Raw genomic sequence first — 23,494 nt, forward strand, 5'->3', positions numbered from 1 at the left:
GAGAATGGCTGAAGCTGTGGTCCCAGGAGCCTGAGGCAGCTGGTCACATCATAGACACAGTCAGGAAGCATTGAAAAGGTGAATGCTGGTGCCCCCTAGTTTACTCCTTTCTGTCCTCAGTCACACTAGCTGGACCAATGCTGCCACACACATTCAGAATGGGCTTCCCACCTTAGTTAAATCTCCTCATAGACATGCCCAGGGGTGTGATTTGGAGTTCTGTCAAATCAACAACTGAGATAAACCATATCACCCGGTGTCACAGACCCTGTTGTGTTTCACACTCCATAGTGTGATATGTTGGCTTGGATTCATGAATTCTTGACACATCCATCCTTTTCTTCTTTGTCTAATCTGTACCATAAAAGGGGGGAAAAAGAAAATATTTCCTTATTTTATCTTGGAGATGCTTGATTTAATATTCTCAAAGGTGTTAGGCTTGGGTAACAGGCTGTGCACCGACTTGGTCCTTGGCCACCACTTGCTCTTGCTGGCTGATCTAAGTTGCTTTTGGTCCTACAGAGATTATGTGATCTAGACTTCTACATGGCTTATTTCTAATTTTAGGGGAAAAATCCCTACAGACCACTTGAAATATTTGGGTATAATGGAGAAGGGCCTGGTGTGTCCCCAGGAGGTTCACTGAGCTAGAATTAGGGTCACAGATGAGAGTACCCATTGAATAGCCCCCTAGGGACACTGTCACAGAGCCAGGAACATGCTGAGCATGTCGCCCTCATGTGAGTCACCAGCTCTGGCCCAGTGTTCCTATTTCGTCCTTCAGAGCTGTGGGTGGGTTGTGGGATGTTCATAGACCATGGAACCCACTGGTGTCGTAGGTCATGCTTAATGGGGCCTGGCCCTCTCACCCTTGTTAGGACAACAAGGCCAACTGTACATAGTTGAATGTTTTTCTTCAGTCTAGTTTCAAGTATTATAAATGATGGCATTTTCCACATTCTCCCTGGAAAATCATCTCATAATCTTATGATTGGCAAAGTTCGATTATCTTCCTTGACATAATCCATCCTAATGATTTTTCTTCTAATTTTATTGTAATTTAACATTTCTGCTTTTCGAACAAATTTTCTTTCCGGAGCTGAGGACTGAACCCAGGGCCTTGCGCTTGCTAGACAAGTGCTCTACCACTGAGCTAAATCCCCAACTCGAACAAATTTTAAGGGGCATTATACAGTGGTTGTTAAGAGATCGAAGTTGTGCAACGGATATCTTCAATTTATTCATTGTGCTTAATTAGGTTTATGCCTAGTGTCTAGCAAGTCCCCTTGTCCTTCTCCTCAGATGCTGGCAACCATGACTCTATTGTTGGCTTCTGTGAATTTGGCTGATTTCCATAGCACAGAGAAGTGGGATCAAACAGGACTAATCCATTGTGAATTTCCTGCTTAGCTTAGTATGATGTTCTTCAGGTGAGTGCAGACTGCCATGAATTCCAGGGTTTTCTTCCTTTACACAGATGGCTGTTGTTTCTTCATTGTAAATGCCGCCTTTGCTTAATTCACCCAGCCATCAATAGACACTTAGGCTACATCTACACTCGACTCTTGTGAAGAACGCTACAATGGTCATAGACTGCAAGAGTCTCTTTGGCTTCCCAGTTTTAGCTCTTTAGGATTAGTATCCAGAAGCCATGTTGTCTTTGGGGAACTTGGTGACATTATGGAAGCATATGCTTCATTATGGAAGCATAATAGCCCGGGAGATTGTAACTCTCACCAACGTCCCTCTCACCATAATTTCTTTCTCCCTCTATTTTTAGTAAGAATAGCAAAGAAGGTAAAATCTCTTACTGTGGTTTTGACTTGCATCTCTCTGATGATCCAGGATATTAAACCACTGTGTGTGAGTGACTCCCCTGTCTCTCTGTCTCTGTCTCTGTCTCTGTCTCTGTCTCTGTCTCTGTCTCTGTCTCTGTTTCTCTCCTCTCCTCTCCTCTCCTCTCCTCTCCTCTCCTCTCCTCTCCTCTCCTCTCCTCTCCTCTTCTCTCCTTTCCCCTCCCCCTCCTCCCCTCCCCTCCCCTTCTCTCTCTCTCTCTCTCTCTCTCTCTCTCTCTCTCTCTCTCTCTCTCTTGAGCATTTCTAAGTCTTCTTTGGTAAAATACTCGTTTAATTCCATAGTACCATTTCAAATATTAAGTTGTTGACTAGTTTAAGGATTTCTTCTATATTTCAAATATCAATAACTTATTGTAATACAATTGGAGACATTTTCTTCTGTCCTACAGTCTGCCTTGGGCTCTGTTGATCCCTTGGCTGAGCAGACTCTCACATGGCCATATATACTTTTGGTGTCATAGCCATCAAGAAGTTTTCCCTTATGATCTCTTATACAAATTTTGAAGTTTCAGTTCTTACCTGAATCCAAAACCCATTTTGAATATACCATTGAACAGTGTGAGGAAGGAATCAAATTTCATGCTTTTTGTATGATATTCATTTTCAAACTTAATTTATTATTTGAGATTATAATACAATTACATCATTTCCTTTGCTTTCCTCTCTCCAACCCTTCCCATCTCTTTCAAATTTGTGGCTTTTCTTTAATTGTTGTTACATGTATGTATTTATAACACACACACACACACACACACACACACACTCACATGTTACTAAATACTTAAGTACAACCTGTTTACACTGTACATAGCTACTTGCCTAGATGTTTCAGGGCTCACCATTTGGTACTGGATAACCAGTTCTTGTGCTCTTCCTGGGAAAGCCTAACTTCCTTTCTCACCATTCCATAATTGCTTGAAGGTCTTTGTCTTGAGGTTGAAGCTTCATGAACTGTCCCCTTCCAGGTAAACATGTTTACTGATCTTATCCTTGGTTTCAGGTCATGTCAGGCTGACATTTTGGTGTAGCTTCTGACATGTCTAGCAGACACGTCATACAGCAAACCTCCTGATCCTCTGCCTCTTACAATTTCCTCATCTTCTGCAATCTTCCCTGAGTCTTAGGTGACAGAGTTTTACTGCAGACCTATCTCTTAGGACTCTGCTCCACACCTCTGCATTTGGATTGGTTATAATTTTCTAGAATAGTCTTTTTCTGTTGTAAAGAGAGGTCTCCTTGATGCAGGGTAAGAACTACACTTACCTATGGGCACAAAAAATATTTAGAGTGTACTTAGGGATTAACTGGTTTATTAAAGCGAGGTAGGTTCTCCTCAAGATCCATGACTTCACTAGTTACTAGTGTCTAGATACCACATGTGACTTCTCCATTGTTAAGTGGGTCTTAGGTCCAATTAGAATTGCAGGTTATCACCGTGGTGTGTGTGTGTCACTACTGCAACAAACTGTGTTTATTTAGAGTCTATCCTACTCTTTCTTTATCTTGTATTCTTATTACTCTTGGTGCAGTTTAATGAATTATATACACCCGAATTGAATTATGCGTTGCTGATTTTCTTCTATAGGTTTATGTATCTGTGTTTGTATGACCATATCCTATTTTATACCTTTGTGCATGCTCTTTGAAATTAGGAATTGCTTCCAACTCTCTTCTTATTGTTCAAGATGGTTTTGATTTTTGAACCTTTATTATTTTCTACCAATTATCCAATTGTTTTTCTATTACTGCAAAAATACATCAGAATTTTCATTATTCTTCCTAAAGATTTTATTCCTTTTGCTTCTGTAGTCACTGTGATTATTATTATTTTTTTAGTTTCAACTTGGGTTGGTCTGTTAACAGAAATACAACTGACTTTTATGTATTGATATTTTTTTAATCCCTGAACTTTGTAGAATTCATAAATTGATTTTAGTGTTGCTTTGTGTCGGATCTTTAGAATTGGCTACATACAAGATCATGCCATTTTAAAACTGGGACAATTTAAACCTCCCTTTTCTAATTTGAATATTTTTTCTGTTTCTATTTTACTTTCTTTGTCTGCCATTTTCCAATCCTGTGTTGACTGGAAGTAATAAGACTATTCTTCCTCACTCTTGGAAGTTTAAAAATGTTCACCATTGAGTATAATGTTAGCTCTGGGCTTCCAGATGGGACCTACATTGGGGTTATTTCTTTCCATTCATAGTTTGTTGAGAACTTTTTATTATAAAAGAATAATGAATATTGACATGCCTTTTTGCATGCCTGGAGATCATTTGACTTCATCTTTATTCTGTGAATGTGGTGCATTATTCTGACTGCTTTTCCTGTACTCACTCCTCCTTACCTCTCACAGCTAAATTATTTGCTTATGATCCATATTCTTTTAAATTTTCTGTGTGATTTCATCTTCTAGCATTTTATTGAAAGTTTGCATCCAGGTTCATCTGGGGCACTTGCCTATGGTTTTTCGTTGCTTGGTGTGCCTTCGACTCTGGTGTTAAGATGATGCTGAGGTTGTAAAATGAGTGTGTTTTTTTCTTTAGATTTTTGGCAAGAGTTTATGAAGTGTTGGCATTAGTTAAATGTCTGATAGAATTAACCAGTGAAGCCTGTGAAGTCTCTCCACGGAGGCTTCTTAAAAATTATAGTGACAGTCTTCTCACGGGTCATACATATGTTAAGATTTTATATTTCTCTATCATGCAGCCATGGTAGACTATTTCTAGAACTTCCAATTTGCTAGTGCATACTTTTTCATAGACATTTTATACAAGTGTTGTCTCTGTGGCATCAAATGCAATATCTCCTTTTTCATTTCTGTCTTCATTTTAGTATTTGTTTTCTCTCATTTTATTATTAAATATTCCTAAAAGTTTGTTAGTTTTGTTTGCTTTTCCAGAAAAAAAAACCTCATTCCTCTCTCTCTCTCTCTCTCTCTCTCTCTCTCTCTCTCTCTCTCTCTCTGTGTGTGTGTGTGTGTGCATGATTTTCTGTTCTGTGTTCTCTTATTTTTACTTAAATCTCTGCTATTTGTTTGCTTCTCCAAAATTTTAACTTGTTCGTTTTGTTTTTTAAAATGTGCAGTTAGTTGACTATTTGAGATCTCTCTCCTGTTACAATGCAAGTCTCTGTCACTATAAACTTTTAGTGCTGTTTCTACCACGTCTGGTATGTTTTGGTATGTTCCGTTTGCTTCAAGACGTTTTCCAATTTCTCTTTTAATGTCATCTTTGACTCACTGGTGTTGCCGAAGCACATTGCTCAGCTCTGCACCGGCAAACCCCCCACTTTCCTTCTACTATTTTCCATTTCTAAGTTTATTTCACTGGGATCACAAAGGCATTTGAATGACTCCAGGCTTATTAAATGTATCAAGTCACTAATCCAACCAGAAGAACACACTGTTTGCACTTGGGAAGAGCACACATTCTGTTGCTGCTTGAGAAAAGCTGTGTATATGTCAGTTAGATCTGCTCAGCCGGTAATGTCTAAGCCCACTGCCAGCTTAATAATATTTTGTCTTCATGTATTTATAGTAAACATGAGATATTGAAGCCTTAGAATAGTACAGTGTCTGTATCCGTGTGATGGTTTTCTGGATGATTCTGGACTCACCTAGATTCCTTTTTTCCCTTATATTTCTTACCAATGACTTTTCAATGCCCTGGGACTTAGCATCTACAAGTTCTGGTTAGGGAGGCTTTGCTTGGAACACATTGTCCTACCATGTTTCAGTCTGCTTCATCTCATTTATAAAGGGTATAGACACAAGTGGGCTGCTCCCCACCACTCATCAACTGCAGTGCTGTGTGGAGCATGTAGAGGTTAGTCCATTCTTTACGTACAACCTTCCTGAGCCCTGAACAAAGTGCTTGACACTAACCCCACTCATTTGCCCTGAGTTGTTGTTATCTATGAGCAGCAAAGATGTTAGATTTTTCTCATGTTGGGTGATGTATATTTATAGTGGGGCACTGAAAGCCTTATCAAATAATAGCACTTATCTTTGATTCTTGCTTTCTGGTGGCAGATTTTTGAGCTAAAGTTTCTTAAGTGTGATATATGCATAACCACCACTGATGTCCTTTGCCCAGCACTGCTGTGAGTGCTTCTCTCTCAATCTCCCTAAACCCACAGTGTCTCATAGACAATGCACACATTGTTGTCTTGTCATTTTATGGATTTCCCTAAGCCTGAAGTGTCCCATAGACACTGTACACATAGTAAAGTTTTGACAGTCAATTGCTTAGGATGGAAGGGTTCACCTCACTTTCATTTTAAGTAATTACTGATAGGTAAAAGGATAGATTATATTTTAGTTTTTATTTTTCCGCCTATGGCTCTTCTGTTCTTATTTTTTTCTCTTGTCTTTATTCTTTGTTGGTTACTTTTTTACTAGTATATTTTAATTCTTCCTCTCCACGAGTATTTTATCTGCCATTGGCAGGGAGCTTATATATAAAAATAATTGGACAATATAACAAATGAATAAAATAATAGAAGAAATAAAGGAATAGTTATTTTAACCTGGTGACAACTAAATTTCAATAACACACAAAGCCTCTTAATTTTCCTAAATTTATATGCATATAGAGTGTGTCTAGCAATGGCATCCACAACAATAATATGCATCATCTACTAAACCTGGGATATATAATATATATATATATATATATATATATATATATATATGCACTATTGTGCTTTACATTGATTTATTGGTAAAGAACGTACCTTTATTATTTCTTCTTTCATATGAAGGCACTGTGACACAGAAAGGCTAAGGGGTTTGTTTAGGGTCACACAGTAAGCAGTGCAGCCTGACACACAGGTGACACTGTCTCTAGGATGCACATTACTAATCACTGGAAAGCCATAGGCGAACATCAAAATGAGGACGATACGAGGGATCTCTTTAAAAGACGAACTTCCTGACAGCAAAGTACAAGGGGAGTCCAGATGGCTCTGGAAAGCATAGCTGGTGTCAGGAGCAGACTTTTAATGAGTGGCACTTGCCATTGGTAATTCGCATAAGCTTTGAGAACCCAAGTCTGGAGCCAGGGGTGTGAAGAAGTAGGTTGGATGATACTGGAGCATACTCTCTGTCTCTGAATAATTCTCTTATTTTTCCTCTGAATAGCCTCACTATCTAAGAATCACTCCCGTGGCTTGTTGTTTTCTGATGATTAAGGAGCACATTCACTCATACACATCACCATCTAGGAAACAATGAACCTTCTTTACAAATGCCAGCAATAAATTATGAACAAAGGGCACACAGGTCAAGAAAGTAGTAGGATGGGCTCCCATAGCAATTCGGTTTAATTACTCCATTTTGAGAGCGTCTCTCCAGCTTCTCTGTTGCAGATTAGATAGTTGAGATGTCATAGAGAGAAGCAGGAAGAGTTTTAGGTGTCACAAGAAGGGGATATTTTATAGCCTAGGGAGGAGATGTGGCTTAAGCCCTGATGGAGGGTGTGCGCGGTGATTTTTGCATGTATTTCCAAGGTAGCCAATAGGATTTGGTGATGAAATAGACGTGAAATAAGAATCAAAGGGGTCCAAATGACGCTGAGGCATTTGGTTTAATAAACAGACAGAATGGACATAACTTCCTGAGCTAAGGGGGACGGAGGGAACACACTTAAGAAACATGCTTAAAGAAAAGTGAAGGATTTCCTTTTGTTAAATTGAAATGCCAGTTTTAGATAGACTGTGTTGTTAGGTAGACAATTCATATTATGTGAAGACATCTCAGATGGGACAACAAACTTGCAAATTTTGCCATGAAAAGAGGGCCTCCTGGCCTCCCTTATGGAGTGAGTATGGAGAAAAGAGACCATCCTGGGCCTCGAGGGACTGATACACCCAAGAAGTGAAGGGAAATGAGAGAGACCCTGCATAGGAAGACAGGATATGAACAAAGAAACTGTGGTTCCATTCAGAATTGTATAGCATATTTGTTTTAAAACCAAAAGAAAACACAAGCTTTCTTCTTGACTATTAGTGGCCATTTTACTCCAACCACCAAGAATTTGGAATGTATGCAAACTAGGACACATCAATATTTCTGGTATTCAGCTTTCTGTCATAACAATCAATACTGGAGGAAATCAATTGATTATGGAAAAAGACTTGTTCTGGCTCACATAGTTCCACTGTGTAGACTCTTGGCTTTGTTGTTTTGGAGCCTGTGGTGAGGTAGTGCTTCATGGTGGGCATGTCACCACTCAGAGAGGGCACTCATTTCCACGCCACTTGGGAAACCAAGGGAGAAAGAAACCAACATCCTGTTAGTCACCTTTCCAGGCCCACCTGACTGAGCCAAGCTCTCTCACCACACATGGCATTCTGATGGTTCAACCATCCACCAATAGGGTTGTGGTCAGATGACCACGCCTTTAACAAGTGAGCTCTTGATCAATGCTTATCCAACCATTGCAAAAATGGATTGGTCCTTTTTTCCTTTACTAGACTATAGCAGGTCAGCTCTCTGTGTAGACCTTAATTTTGTGATGACCAGTTTGGTCAAAACATGGTCTAACCTGGCTTTAACACCATCCCATAATTCCCAGCTTTCTCCAGCCTCGGTCATAGATCCCAGTTGCTCAGATAGGGGCACTTCTCCCTTCCACTTTTCTATAGGAAATGACACTTAGCAGTAAGACACATGAGATTCCCTACATTCCGACCACTTCACTGCTTCAAGGGCACTGTGAATTTTCCATGCATCCAATTCAAGGAGACAGTTGGTAAGATAAGAGGGGAAATCTACTTTAAAAATAAAAAAAAACCTATCTTTAGAATTTTGGCACAAGGAGATTGTAAAGTGAGGAAAACTCTGCTGGGAAGAGGCTCAGAAGCTTAGAAGTAGATTATTCAAGCCTTTGACAAGCTTCATAGGCTAGAAGGAACCTTAGCCTCCAGCTCTGTGGGGGGCTTTGTGTGCCCTCTTCTTTGCATGCTTCTTCGTTTTATGGGTCAGATATGAATATACATTCAAACAAATGTGTAGTCACTGTCTACCTCTTCCTCTTTCTTTATCCCATAAGACTTCTATTTCAATGCTTAGCATTCTTTTGTAGTTAGTTCAACATGTAACTAAAGGGCCAGAAATAATGTAGACTTATAATCACCACAGTAAGTCTTACAAAAAGCACTGCTGGGCTGCTGGGTTGGCTCAGGTGGTAAATGCACTTGCTGCCCAAGCCTGAGGATCCGCGTTTGATTCCTACAACCCACACGGTAGGAGACAAGCAACTGCTTCAAGTTGTCCTTTGAGGTCCACACTCACGCCGTCAGTCACCCACGCACGTCATGCACGCACATATGCACGTACACATGTAAGTTAATTAATAATTAATATAACAAAATGTTTACATGTCACAATAATTATAGTATGTTACCCTTAGAGTTGGTTACCTACTGAATAGAGTTACTGGTAGCATGCTACTTAGATAATTATTAATAATAATATATATATAAAATAATATATAAAATATATAATAATAATTGTTTACAAGCTCTATTGGAAAGGAAACAAATGTTACAGAAAGTCTGCTATGTAATAATTACATACTAATATTATAAATGCGGCAGATTCAGGAAAATTCCGTATCAGAACTAGTTGTCTTCTGGATTTCTCTCCAATGGCTTAGCCTGCGGGAATCTGTCATATCTACTCTAACTAACTCAACCAGAGCAAGCGCTTGCTTCTCATTGAATGGCCCAGATGAGCCGAGCAAGACATCTTTGTTTCTGATCCTTACAGCAAACTCCTTAAATCAAAACTTTGCCCACACTCATCTGCTATAACTCTAATTGTTTCTGACTCAGTTGGCCTTCGAATCTGAGGATACAGTGGCCCACAGGAGACTGAGATAGAACATCCTTAGCAGCTCTCCAAGTGTGAGGTTAGCCTTGTGCCCTGGCCATCTGATAGTGTAATTGCTCTGTGAAATTCTGAAATAGCACCCAACCTTCAAGGGAGCAACTCAGTTGAATAAAGTGCATTGAACCAGGTTAAGGTGAGAGGAGGAAGACCAATTAAACTCACTCCCCTCTAAAACCATGGACCCTACTCTTGTTCCGTGTTCTAGGAGTATGCCATTCAGTTTTCAAGAGAGAAATGCAAGAGTTGGGACTGAGGGTAGTTTTGTCATAGGAATGATCGTTTTATCCTTTAACTCCTTCTTGAGAAATATTTGTGCACCTGAAAGGTGGAGTGGGCTCTCCCCTGGCCTCTCTCACCCAGGTCTCTTGATAGTCAGAATATGCTTTCCCAGTCCATTTTCAGACAGGGTGACCAAGGCAGATGCTGAATGAGATGCTATTCCTCTAGATGCCATTTGCAGGGAGAACGACGACAGATTTTTCTCATTTCAAAGATAACGCAAGGCAGGTTTTCGTTCATTTGCTATTAAATATCAGGATGTGTGATTTATTTCTGTTTCGGCTCTGAAAGTTCCATAGAGAAATCACCAGACACTTTTGCTGCCTGGTGGCTTGGAAAGGGTTTTAAATCCAAATTGATACTGGGAATTCTAAAAAGCATGCTTCTCCAGCAAGGCCAGCTGAGCCATCAAAACAAGGCCTGGCAACTGCTGGCTTTGGCGTGGCTGTGTATTGCACGCATAGCCAGAGACTGTTTAAATCACAGCATCCAGCAGCTGCTGGCTAATTTGTCTTTCGGAATGATATTCTATGTGGCGTTTATTGTAAGTCTGGGTGCATATAAAGGAACCCCGGCGATGAGAGGAATTAGTGAAGTTTTAGATGCACAGCCTCATGGCTTAGATTTAAAAGCAAGGGTGCTGGCTGGGGATTTAGCTCAGTGGTAGAGCGCTTACCTAGGAAGCGCAAGGCCCTGAGTTCGGTCCCCAGCTCCAAAAAAAAAAAAAAGCAAGGGTGCTTTGCAAATCAAGAAAGACCTCCTGGAGCGTTCAGATCTGCCATGGGGTCTTGCTTACATCTTGGAGTTATCTACGTCCTTTCCATTCCCTGGTCTGGGTCCACATTCACACTGACCTGCATGGCCCAGTATTCCTTGGTGGTCTCTTAGTGCCCAGCATCTCTTTATGCTAATGCAGTCAACAGTGCCTTGCCTGATGGTTGAAAGAATGATCTGACTTGAACTTCCTGGGCACAAACCACCGTCTAGTCTCCACGTGTCACCACAGTCCGTTGAGCCTCACAGCCTCTAACTCCACCCTCTCCTCTTTTGCTCATCCTGGCAAGACCCTCCCACTCCATGACATCTGTCTCCCTCCGTTCACTCATGTTCATTTTGCTGGGGACTCCCACGCTTTTTAGGGGGATTTTTTAAAAGGATTTTCACGTCTTTGTTTATACCTCTCAACAGCCCATTAAGGTGGGCTTTATCATCTTCTCTGTATAGGTGAGGAAACTGAGGCTCTGGCAGCTTCATTAGGCTATTTTCTCTCAGCTCAAACTCGCACACCTGGTTCAGGGTCCTTTCCATGTTTCCCCGCTTGCACTGCAATTGCTAGCATGGTTACTAAGATGTTTCCTGGCTGTTCCTAATTTTGATTTGTGCTATCCTGCCACTTGAAGCAGACAGAGGGTACTTTGCTCACTGATGCTTCAGTACCTGTACTGAAAGGGTTGGAAAACGCTCAGCGGGTTGGAACCGACTTATGAAGAGGCTTGGCAGAAGGCACAGGTTTTCGCTTTGACACACTGTGCAGTTATTTCTAGGAGAATTGCAGTCTTTTCTGATGAGTCCCACTAACTGGCATGCACGAGAGAAGAATATCTGGCATGCACAAGCATTCAGCCTGGGAGTCAAGTGATTCAGTGATGAAAACCAGGTCAGCCAGCAAACTCAGCGGCAGTCTGCCACGCGCTGAAATTTCAGAGTAGCTCTTAGAGCCTGTGAGCTCTGCATGGACACGTTCATCCAACTGTGGCTCAAACCTGTCCTTGAGATTAGCAGGCTATTTATTTACTAACAATACAGTGTAACAGTTTATTTCATATTCATGTTGCACCAGGTATGGTAAGCAATTTAGAGATGACAAAGTATAGAGGGGATGTATATACATTATGCATATACATTACACCACATCTTATAAGAAGTTTAGAATTCCTTGGGTTTAGGAACCCCTCAAGGGCCAGAAAGCAATCTCCCATGGGTCCTGAGAAATCTGCACGACATCTTGGCGTCATGGAGATCTTTGTATCGGTTACCCAAAAGTCTTCCAGATTCTTTTGTCTGCCCCAGAGGTGTTATGTTAATATAAAGAAGTTCAGTAGGTATTGTGAACCAAATCGCGACTCAATATCGTTGGCATGTGGGAAATGGGACTCCGCAGCGACTGCTATGTGTCTTTCTGCTTCCTCTCCTCTCCCCGTGTCTCAGTCCTGCAAAGTGTTCCTTTCGCCACGAGCATGGAAGGTTAGCTCAGGGTGGGAGCTGGCTCGCGGCTCTTCTCTCAACCTTAGGCATATGTTAGCTGTGAATCAGCGAATAAATCGGGGAGTTAGTATTTTAATACTGGTTTCTCCTTCTCCAGGTACCACCCCTAGACAGAAATCGAAAACCCACTTCTCTCGGTGCCCCAAGCAATACAAGCATTACTGCATCCATGGGAGATGCCGCTTCGTGATGGACGAACAAACTCCCTCCTGCATGTAAGTGGAAAGCCCGGTGCCCATGAGCGAAGGGGTGCAACATACTCTCAGCCTGGGGCTTGACAACATTGGAAAGTCTGAGCTAACCCTACCATCTGTCCGGACACAGTTCCGCCGGGTCTTGCCTTCAGCCACTTTATAAGGCCCAACTCAGCATCTACTTGTGGAGAAACTGACGCAGACTTTCCTCCTGAAATCTGAGTAGGAGGATCCAGGTCCAGTTCTGCGCTGCTGGTGTCCCCAGCTCCCTTGAGCAAGAAGAGGCGATTCTAACTGTGTTAGGAGGCTCGACAGTTCCAGTCATCTCCTGGGTGTTTCAAATGAAAACAGATTCTTTGGCTTGTGTGAGGCAGTTCCGCCATTAACATAAATATGAAGGGACTCCTGCCAAATTAGTTACTGGTTTGTTTTTTTTTTTTTCTGTTCGCAGGTGTCACTGAACTAGGAAGTCAGACCTAGTTCCAAATATAAATCATCAAGGCCTATTTAGCCCACTCGGGAGTGAGTGGGAAGAGGGCTTGACTTTTCAAGTCTTAGATCAAGAGTCCAAGTTCCAACTCTTTTGTGTATCATTAATATTCATTTTCTCCTAATGGGATGCCCCTTTATAAAGAGAATTCTAGGATTTTGCTTCACAGAGGGATCAAATGATTTTTTTTTTCGGTTCTTTTTTTCGGAGCTGGGGATCGAACCCAGGGCCTTGTGCTTCCTAGGCAAGAGCTCTACCACTGAGCTAAATCCCCAACCCCCTCAAGTGATTTTTTTAAAGCATAATTTAACCCGAAGTTCACAGAACATGTTCTTCTATACGGCCTCCCTAATATATAATTCCCCATAAGTATCTCATAAGCATACAAAAATCTCACAATTTTGTCTGAACATTATACATGGGCTTCTTCAAAATTTAATTTAATTCATTTCTATAAAGAAGTATGCACAGATAATACTTAGAGGTGGGATAAGAATTGCTAGTGTAAAAATGTGTGTGTGTGTGTGTGTGTGTGTGTGTAAGAGTAGGCCTGATTTTTAAAATTTTCATTTAGTGTTTTTTACTGGCTTAGAGACATATACTGAGTTTGTAAAAGATGAATGCCCTTTGACCCAGTACATTTTTTCCTGACTGGTTCCCATGTCTGCTGATTGTTGTTTTAACTGTGCCATCTTCTGAGATGAAAGCCAGATTGTGTAATCTCCCTCCCTAAAATCAATTCACACTTCCCCCATTCGACAGGAGGGTAATACCCATGTCCTTAGCCTCCAAAAGTCCTCTGATCCTAGATTAACTTTCTTGGCCTATTTTTCACTGTGTTTGTAGATGTCCTGTAGGATCCTGTGTCACTTCTCAGGGTTTGGTATACAAATCCCTTTGTTACTCCTCAGAGTTTTTCCCTACCAGTGATGTAAGATGACTCAGTTCCGCTCTCTCTTCCTCTTGCTTTCCACATAGGAGGCTCACAGTGAAAATGGTCACGGTCAATGTGCAGTTGGTTTGTTGAATGGTGAGATGACCAGGGCAGTGCTCTAGCCATGTTCAAGTTTGACTTCTAGCGCGATGTCATTAGGTTACAACCTATAGGAAGTTCTGTTTGCTGAGACATTTCGTTAAAGCCACTGGACCCAGAGTTCATAGTGAGACAGAAATTCCCAAAGAGCAGCAGGTAATGGCTGGCCATGTATGGGCGAAACAGTTGTTTTAAAGAGTCATATGTAGAAAGCTTATTAAAGAAATCATTACTTTAATTAAAAGAGAGCATGCACACTTGTGAGGCTTAATTATATTCTTCATAGAGGCTTAATAACCTCCCCTGCCTCATTCAATTAAAAGTGATCCTTTTCAGGCCCGATTTAAAGACCATTTTTGATATTTTAAGCTGTAAATTTTCACCTGTGGCTTTTTAAAAATTAAATATTTACTTTTTTTTAATGCCTGAGTGCACCACATGTACACAGAAGCACATGAAGGCCAGAGGAAGGCACGGGATCCTCTAGAACTGGAATTTCAAATGGCTTTGAGCTTCCTCGTGGGTGCCGGGAATTGAACCTGGATCCTCTGAAAGAGTAGCAAGTGCCCCTAACCACTGAGCCATCTCTCCAGCTCCTTAGCCTGGGTTTGACCTTAGAATGATGGCGTCCAGTGGTCTTGAATGTAGCAGTTCTCCCTTGCCTGTCCTGAGATCCTCTTCTGCATCCTTCTGTGTCCCAGTGTGGGTCTCTGTTTTCTTTGGAACAGTTCACATTTTCCTGGAGGTTGTTTCTATATGCTACTGTTGGCTTTGGAACATCTTGTGAGCTACAGTGTTAGGGTCTTCTTACTGAAGCAGCACTGGCTTTGTGAGAATTAACTGCCTTGGCTCTTGTGGAGCACTAGCTCCACAAGAACAGCTTGGCAATAAACCGTGAGGTTTATAAATAAGTGAGGTGGCACAGAAATCTTTCCAAGGTACAGGATTTGATCTTTCTGGTGTTTAAATAACGGTGCATGTGATCAATATCTCATTGTGTTTGGGTGTATCTGTAGCGAATAGGGATAAATATTAATTCAAAGATGCTGGCCTTGCAAGGAATACATTTGATTTAAATGCTCTCAATTTTTTATGTATCTTTTAAGCTTCTGTAACAACTCACAGAATTATGTGTGACATCCATATATCTTTGAGCTGTTAAATCAGGGAGCCTTGTATGGATAATTCCCAGCTTGGTCAAAAGTTTCCCTAACAACAACCATAGGCCTAGGGGGTCTGAAGAGTTAAAGTATTTCTCGAGATTATACTGGTGGAGATGTGAGAGACTGAGGGAAGCCAGAGCCCCACAGCAATCTCTGAGCGATTCTGGTTGCTTTTCTTTAATAGGGGCCTTGGAATCAAAAGACACTGCTTAGAAGGGAGTGGAGTCAGGACAGTGGTGAACACACCTGGAAAGTAGCCATACTTAACCATCTAAGAGGCTAGATCAGGACTTGTGACATATCTGTGAGGTGTAGATGCATGGGCAAAAGAAGCTTGCTTCCTGACTTGAAGTCTCCCCGTCATACAGTTAAAACCCAGGGCGTGTGTGTGTGTGTGTGTGTGTGTGTGTGTGTGTGTGTTGGGGAGATTCTATAGAAATGATCTTTCTAAAACTTCATTGTTTTGGACTTGGAGTCATGGGATTTCATGCCCATTACCATGTTTGACTATATGAAATGTAATTTATTTATTGTAGGTTTTTGAGTCAGATTTTATGGTGTCTGTGTGTGTGTGTGTGTGTGTGTGTGTGTGTGTGTGTGTGTAGCCATGGCTGTCCTCTGTCCCGGAACTGGCTCTGTAGATCAGGCTGGCTTTGAACTCACAGAGATCTGTCTGCCTTTGCTTCCCCAGTGCTGGGATCAAAGGTGTGAGCCACCGCTGCTGGCATATGAAATCATGTAGTCTTAAGGTAGCACACTGATGCAATGTTTGACTTACTCTACGTTGACGCGAGCAGCTTTGCCTTCTTTGTCGTGAGATTTTTATAAGTTGAAAATGCTGTGGAGGGAATTTTAACATCCCTTTCTCTGCATAATCTGGAAGATTAAAACTGTACAATATTTTAATAGGTGGCCATGACAGTCTATCCCTACCAGACAAGTCAATAATGCTCCGGTGATGGTGGGTTTCAGTGAGGCCGGGTCTGGCTGTCTTCAGGAGAGCTTCCTTTTTAAAAAGAAACTATGTTCTTTATTAAGTAATGAAAACCGGTGCTAACTTCTTCCAAAAAGAACTGGAGACTCATGAAAGTTTCTTTCCTTGCAGCTGTGAGAAAGGCTACTTTGGGGCCCGGTGTGAGCAGGTGGACCTGTTTTATCTCCAGCAGGACAGGGGGCAGATCCTGGTGGTCTGCTTGATAGGCGTCATGGTGCTGTTCATCATTTTAGTCATTGGCGTCTGCACCTGCTGTCAGTAAGTGTCAAGATGACTCTTAAGTAAAGCTGAGAAATCGTAGCTTGCTTCTCTCCCCTTCTTCTCTTTTCTTTCTCTTCTTTTCCCCACTATCTCTTCACTTTTTTGTCTTGCTTTAAATAAATCAACTTTCTGAGGCTTGTGTTTGTTGACATAAAATGTTTTTACCAGTAGTGAAACATAGTGTAGATAATTTTGTATCAATCTACAGGAAATAAAGAATTATAAGTTAAAATAAAATTTGTAGATGTCTTTGGGCTAAACGTTTCAGTTTGTGTTTGTTAGCAAGTTGAATGGAATTATCATTTTCCAAAACTGCTTCATCACGTAGTGACAATGAAAAAAAATAAAACGAAACTGAAACCCTTTTTTGTGACCATATTAAAATAATTGATTTCATCTGCATGGTGACTTCGTCTGTTTTAATTTTCATGAGTTTTCATTATGCATTTGGAATTCAGAGACATCTCTCTTTTTTCTTCAAGGGACAGTGGGCTAGGGTGTTACTACTATGTGAGTGTTTCTTTGGAAACGTATCATTAAGTTTAAACATTTCTTGTCTTAAGGAGCATCCCTTCCTAAACCACGGTGTCCTCTTCTGGGCTCCAAACAGTACCGAAAGTGGGTGTGGTTGATTCCTTTGCAGTGTTCTTAGAATAAAACACGGAAACACAGAAAAACAAACAAAAACTTCCAAACCAAAAACCAAAATAAAACAAAAACTAATTTTGACCACCTCCACAATTAGATATTTTTGAGATTTCAAACACATTTCTTATTGTCTCTGAGCTTGGATTGTATTTTCTGTAAAAACACATGTAATTTACAGGAATCCTAGCTATTCGATTGAAAAGTAGTTTTGAGTGTTTTTTTTTTTTTTTTCCGGAGCTGGGGACCGAACCCAGGGCCTTGTGCTTGCTAGGCAAGCGCTCTACTGCTGAGCTAAATCCCCAACCCCAGTTTTGAGTTTTTATACTTTATGGTAGAAAGGACTATTTTTAATTTTACAGTTAGGTCAACATAGAGGATATGTTGAGCACAGCTGGAAAATGACCTTTTTATATTAATCTTGAACCACATGTTCAGAAAACTAGAGTGCAGCCCAGCATATTAAAGCATTTTTTTTTTCATTTACGTGCCTAGTTTAGTACTATTTCTAGGGGTGACTATCACTCTTCCAGTTTCTTATGTCTGATTCCAGCCCTTTCTGCTTCTCCTTAATACTGTATAGTACTGATTGTTCTGTACTGTGAAATAACTTTGCATGACAAGTTTTCTTCTGTCCTACTAATCTCTATCAATAATCAGGAACAAGATTTTTCCTGTGTATATAAATATATGTCACCACTGCTGTGGGCCTATGAATGTAAATTCAAAACTAAGGAATGCGTCAAAAGAGAAGACAGTGGATTTAAGACAAAATGGAGCTTACACATCTTGAACAGCATAGAATTAAGACCCCGGGCTCTATTATTGACTATTTGCATGCTGTTGTGAACTCTACATACTCAGACTAATTCTAATATGTTATTTTCGAAGTCCTCTTCGGAAACATCGCAAAAAGAAGAAGGAAGAGAAAATGGAAACTTTGAGTAAAGATAAAACTCCCATAAGTGAAGATATTCAAGAGACCAATATTGCTTAACTTAATGGTAAGCAGGCTAAACCCAGTAGAAGGGAAAACCAGTGACTGTAAGTGATGAGTAGGGGCTTCATTGTGTCTAATAATTACTGATTGGAATTGGGTTATGTGTACAAACATTGAAAGATAAATTCATTTCCCTTATGACAAAACCTAAAAGTTTTGCCCTAACTGTATCACGACATAACAACACAGAAAAGGAGAAACAAGATTCTGTTTGAACACACCAAAATAATTAATCCTAATTTTATATTTTATATATTTATATTTAAAGAACAATTCTTTTTTCCTTATCTCAAATGTACTACCACAGAAGTAGGCATCCTAATGCTACGTAGTTGTCATGGTTATTTTGTATATGTTTTCTTCCACACTTTTGAACAAAAGAAGTATTTTAATTTAAACATATCAAATCAAGAGAAGAGATACAATAGCAGTGATGATGATGGTGGTGAGGTTGGTGTTGGTGATGGTGATGATGATGACCATGATGATGCTGGTGACAATGGTGATGGTGGGCTATTGGTGATGATGATGACGATGACGATGACGGTGGTGGTGTGGTGGTGGTGGTTATGGTGATGGTGATGGTGGTGGTGATGATGATGATAATGATGATGGTGATGGTGATGGTGGAGAATGTACCTTACATAAAGCACACTTCCCAACTCTTGAATGGTTCATGAGTCAGGATCCCAGCAGAAGTTCCAGATCCTTTCAGCTAATTCAGTGCAGATATTCTGATGAGAGAACACTGCTAGGTCAGTCTCCGAGGAGTCAAGAAGAGCCAACACCATGCCACTTGACTTTGGTGGCAGTGAAAAGCCATCAAATACCTTGATGAGGATTAGCTGTACCCTGCTAGGCAGAGGCAGACGCTGTGGCAGAAGGAATCACTGCTGAAACCAAAACAATGAAAAAATGGCCCAAAGTCCCCTGCTTCAAATCTTCACCACACGCTTGGTACTGGGTAGCTGCACCCCACACAAGTCACAGTGGAGCGGAGTCTCAACCGTGTCATCAGTAGACGGGGTGCCTTGGAAAATCTGCAAGGGGCGCAGAGACCACAATTTGCAGAATAAACATGGGGTGATTTGGGTTATAACGACATGAAATACAACTAAGAATAAAGTAGCGTGTGGACTCACACAAATGGTGCCATTGTGGCACTGAAACTCGTGTTTAAGGCAATAAACGTTTTCTCTTTCTGCTAACTCTTCACAGCGCTGGCTAAATTCCTGGCCAGTTCCTCTAGGTTAGAGAGGCTAGGAGCAACAAGCCTGGTGTTTCCTCATTCAGCCTTAGCGTGAGAAAGCAGTTTCTTTCCACAGCTCTCTGGGTACAATGACTCTCCTTTTCACAAGCATCTCGGCAGCCAATCCCAATCATGGCTAGTAACACTTGCTAAGGAATTACAGTGTTCTTGCTATTTATTACAAAGATACCCCTCATGACTCAAAACACGAAAGCCGATTCTGGATTAGCTAATGTCGTATGGCACAGTGCTTTCTTTTAAAGTTGCTGCCTTTATTTTCTTCATTCTCACAGATTATAAAGTTACCACAAGCTGATGGCGAGCTCCAAAAGACCTGACTCATTTGCAGATGGACAGGACATGTCTCAGGAAAACAGCTTGCAGAAATGAATGTTTAAATATTGTATTTGCTTTTTTTATTTTATTTGTAACTGTGTGTTGTTATTGTTTTTAATAATGATATTTTTGTTACAGTCTGATAGCTGAGAAAAAAATGACCTGGTTAGGTGACAACAATAAGGGACATTGAATATAAACTTTGTTGCTAGGATTATTAAACAAACAAAATTTGGAAAGAAGTTAGATTTTAAGAACTGAGTCATGGTCAGGCAGCGATGGCACACATCTTTAATCCCAGCACTTGGGAGCAGAGGCAGGTAGATCTCTGGGAGTTTGAGGTCAGCCTGGTCTACAAAGCAAGATCCAGGGTAGCCAAGGTTATATAGAGAAACCCTGTCTCACAAAACCAAACCAACCAATCAACCAAACAGCAAAACACCTGAGTCGATAAAAGGGCTCCCCAGGTTTATACACTTACCGTATGCTAAGAGCTTGAAATATATTGTTTCGTTTTATCGTTTCAGTAGTCTGTGAGATTGCATTTTTTTCTCATTCCTATATATAAAAAAGTTAAATGATTTCCCTTAGATGTAGAGATAGAGGAAGTTGGAGAGCCAGAGCTGGACGGACCCGATTCAAAGCTGACGTTCTTATCAGTTTTGTTATTTTGAGTTCCTGAGATCTAACTCAACTGTGTAGTCCAAGATTTCCTTCTGAACTATGCTTTGCTATGTTCTGAGGTGGTAGGGTGATATTTCCCGTGTTGGCACAGAATATGGAGTCCTGGCTAGAGCTGGTGTCAGCATCACGATTTCTGCAGGATTGACGTCACGGTTATTATTATCTTGCTTTTTCATAAAGTCTCAGTGACATGAGTAAATTCTTACATCACCGAAACAAACAGCGAAAGTAAATGGCCGGTGTTCGTCAGCCCTTGCATGGGTATTTATGTTCAGTAAAGTATGAACAGCACAGGAAGAGACTGTTAGCATCGGTGATGTCTCAGCTGAACATAGGCGACCACATGTAGCGTCAGATGCATGTATAATTGCTCTCAGGCGAATTTTGATACCATAACATCCTGACCATAGGATTTATGAGTTGAACTATATTGCCACTATTGTGTTCCCTTGACTACATGCTGTATTTAGTAGAAACTATATTAAACATAAAAAAATTAAAATTTATGTTTAGTCAGTGTTCTATAGAACATGGAAATTTCCACATTGATCAGACAGGTCACTTACAAAAGCTGATGGGAGGATGTCCTCGGAGAGTGCTGCTTTCCTGTCTGTTGGGGTCCTTGTAAGTTTTACTTTACAAGAGAGGTGCCATAGATTCAGACAAAGCCTACATTCCCTATGTTCTTATAGCACAGTGTTTGTGAGTAGGCTGGGGTTCAATAATGAAGATTACCTGCCAATTCCAGCTAAGTCTCGGAACTGGCAAGTTTCAAAATGAGTTTTCTTCCTTGTGACTGAATGTCCATTCTTGGAAAAGGGCTACCCATACCTGACTCAGATCCATCTTTTATTTAGTTTCCTTGGGCTCCTGTGTGAGTTTTCTCTTCAGTCTTCTTTGACACTAAACAGGTTTGAATTACATGGACACTAGAACATTAAAAACACCATCAGTACTGTTAGGTGTTTCTGCTTCCTGGTCCCTGGTTGACTGACCAAAGCAGTCAACGTTAGGAATCTCCTCAGTTTTTATCTGAAACATTTTAATGGTGTCTCTTGAAATTCTGATATCATAAAAGAATTTCAAGATCTTTCATGTTTTTTTTCACAGTGCATTTTGTAATTGTTTTTGCATATACTATGTTGTTTATATAGACTGTCAATGTTATAATGAAATAAAATAAATTTATTTTTAAACAAAGCAGCCTCTATATCTTTCCTTGAGAATTTTCTACTATGAAATTAATACTATGAATTATTAGTGGAAATAAATGTAAATACAATTGCTTTTAAAAGTTTATAGAAACAATTCATTGAAGCATTAGAGATAGTCTACTTGGCTCATATGTTTTCTTTAATAACAATGCACTTGGAAGCATGGGGACATCCATGTGACTGTCTGCTCAGGATTTTGACCCTTTTATTGAACTCTACCTCAAGCTGTATTTGGTTGGCCCATTGAAGTACTACTTCCTGGGGAATTAGAAACTTGAAATCAATTTTCCTTGGTTTGGGGAGTATAAAAATGTCTGTTTAAAATTTGCTGACATCAGTTCATATCTACATAGTGCTTTCAGAAGCCACATAGTTTAAGGTACCTTTAAGAGAGTGTAAAGTATATATACATACACACACTCTGTGTGTGTGTGTGAGTGTGTGTGCATGTGTGTGTGTGTGTGTGTGTGTGTGTGTGTGTATGTGTGTTGATTCTGAAACCAGCTAATAGAAAATATAGTATGTTCATGATTTTTAGTGCCAGGCAATAGAAACAATAAATACAAAAGTGGTTTTAGACAAACACATAAGCCTACTTCTGCCTATGTAGCATATATATATATATATATATATATATATATATGTTATGTATATGTTGCACATTACATATGGATATGGGTACATATAAGTGTGCCTTTTATGTAACTCTTTGTCTGAAGTCATATGGTTTTAAAACAAATCTGCCAATTCATTTCAAAAGATTGAAATTTTAAAAATAGCCAAATAGAGATCTGTGAAGAAATTTAGCCAGTGGTCAGGGAGGCATGTGACTACGTGGAAGAAAAGACATAGATTTTTAAAAGTTGTTGACAACTGTATTTAGCATCATGTGGACTTGAAAAGTAAAGAAACCTCTTAGGGAGTGAGGGAAGGAAGGGAGGGAGGGAGGAAGGGAGGAAGGGGAGAGAGAGAGAGAGAGAGAGAGAGAGAGAGAGAGAGAGGCTTCTAGCCAGTGCTCCATAGGCAGTACCGCAGGCCTGATCACTTTCACTCTTACAGCCTAGGCTCTCTCCAGTCTATGAGTTCCATGAAACATGTTAGTATTTCCATAGTAAATTCCTCATTTGGCTTAAGATAGTTCTCTTTGAATTTCTTTGACCTGGAACTAAGTGATTGAGCTGTGTCCTGAGGTTGTAGACAAGAGCTTCTTAATGGGATGACAAGAGCAAACAAAAACAAAACAAAAAACAAACACAAAAAAAAACCAACAAAAAATTAACTGTTGTCTTCTGTGAGAAGGTTGTTTTCAAATAGTGCCTGCCAATGTATAAAAGGAGGGTCACTTCCAACATCAGAATTCCATTTTCACTGTACAGCCGTGCAGGGTTGCTCACGAACAGGGTATTCAGAGAACACCACTTTGCACCACTCCACCACAGGTACTGTGCGGCCATTAGTGAGAAACCTACAAGGGAATAAGGCGTGGCCCCTCTAGAAGCACCCATCTGAGGGTGAATGAGCTACACATGGAAAATTTCCACATCGTTTGATGCTGTTCATATAAATGTCAACTTTACTGGATAATGCAATATCTAAAAACTTGGTAAAGCATCATTTTGGATTTGCCTATTAGCATGTTCCTGGAGGCAATGATCATGTGATTCTGAAGGGACATGAAATGGACCCATTTTCTGCAGCCATAGACATTACAACTCAAGGCTATTCAGTCTTCGGACTCTGGATCTTAGACCAGCATCCTCCTGGGCTCTCAGTCTTATACCCAAAGTTATAGCCATAGCTTTTCTGTATCAAGAGACTTGGAATTGAACCGAGCTACATTGCTGTTATCCCCAAGTCTCCAGATTGCTAAAAATGTGTCATGTGACTTATTAGACACCACAATCACATGTACCAATTCCCTTAATGTTCCC

General features: G+C 40.4%; 1 protein-coding gene across 1 annotated transcript in view; it reads left to right on the forward strand.

Moving 5' to 3' along the window:
• Positions 1-19,644, forward strand: part of Btc (betacellulin) — a 38,616-nt gene extending 18,972 nt beyond the window's left edge. Inside the window, exons 3-6 of the mRNA NM_022256.2 lie at positions 12,398-12,515; positions 16,286-16,432; positions 17,972-18,084; positions 19,623-19,644. Of these exons, the coding sequence (NP_071592.1) occupies positions 12,398-12,515; positions 16,286-16,432; positions 17,972-18,077 (371 nt within the window). The 3' untranslated portion in view covers positions 18,078-18,084; positions 19,623-19,644. The remainder of the gene's footprint in view (positions 1-12,397; positions 12,516-16,285; positions 16,433-17,971; positions 18,085-19,622) is intronic.
• The last annotated feature ends 3,850 nt before the right edge of the window (positions 19,645-23,494 follow it).

The sequence above is a fragment of the Rattus norvegicus genome, chromosome 14, assembly GCF_021556685.1.
Source record: "Rattus norvegicus strain SHRSP/BbbUtx chromosome 14, alternate assembly SHRSP_T2T, whole genome shotgun sequence".
NCBI classification, from domain to species: Eukaryota; Metazoa; Chordata; class Mammalia; order Rodentia; family Muridae; genus Rattus; species Rattus norvegicus.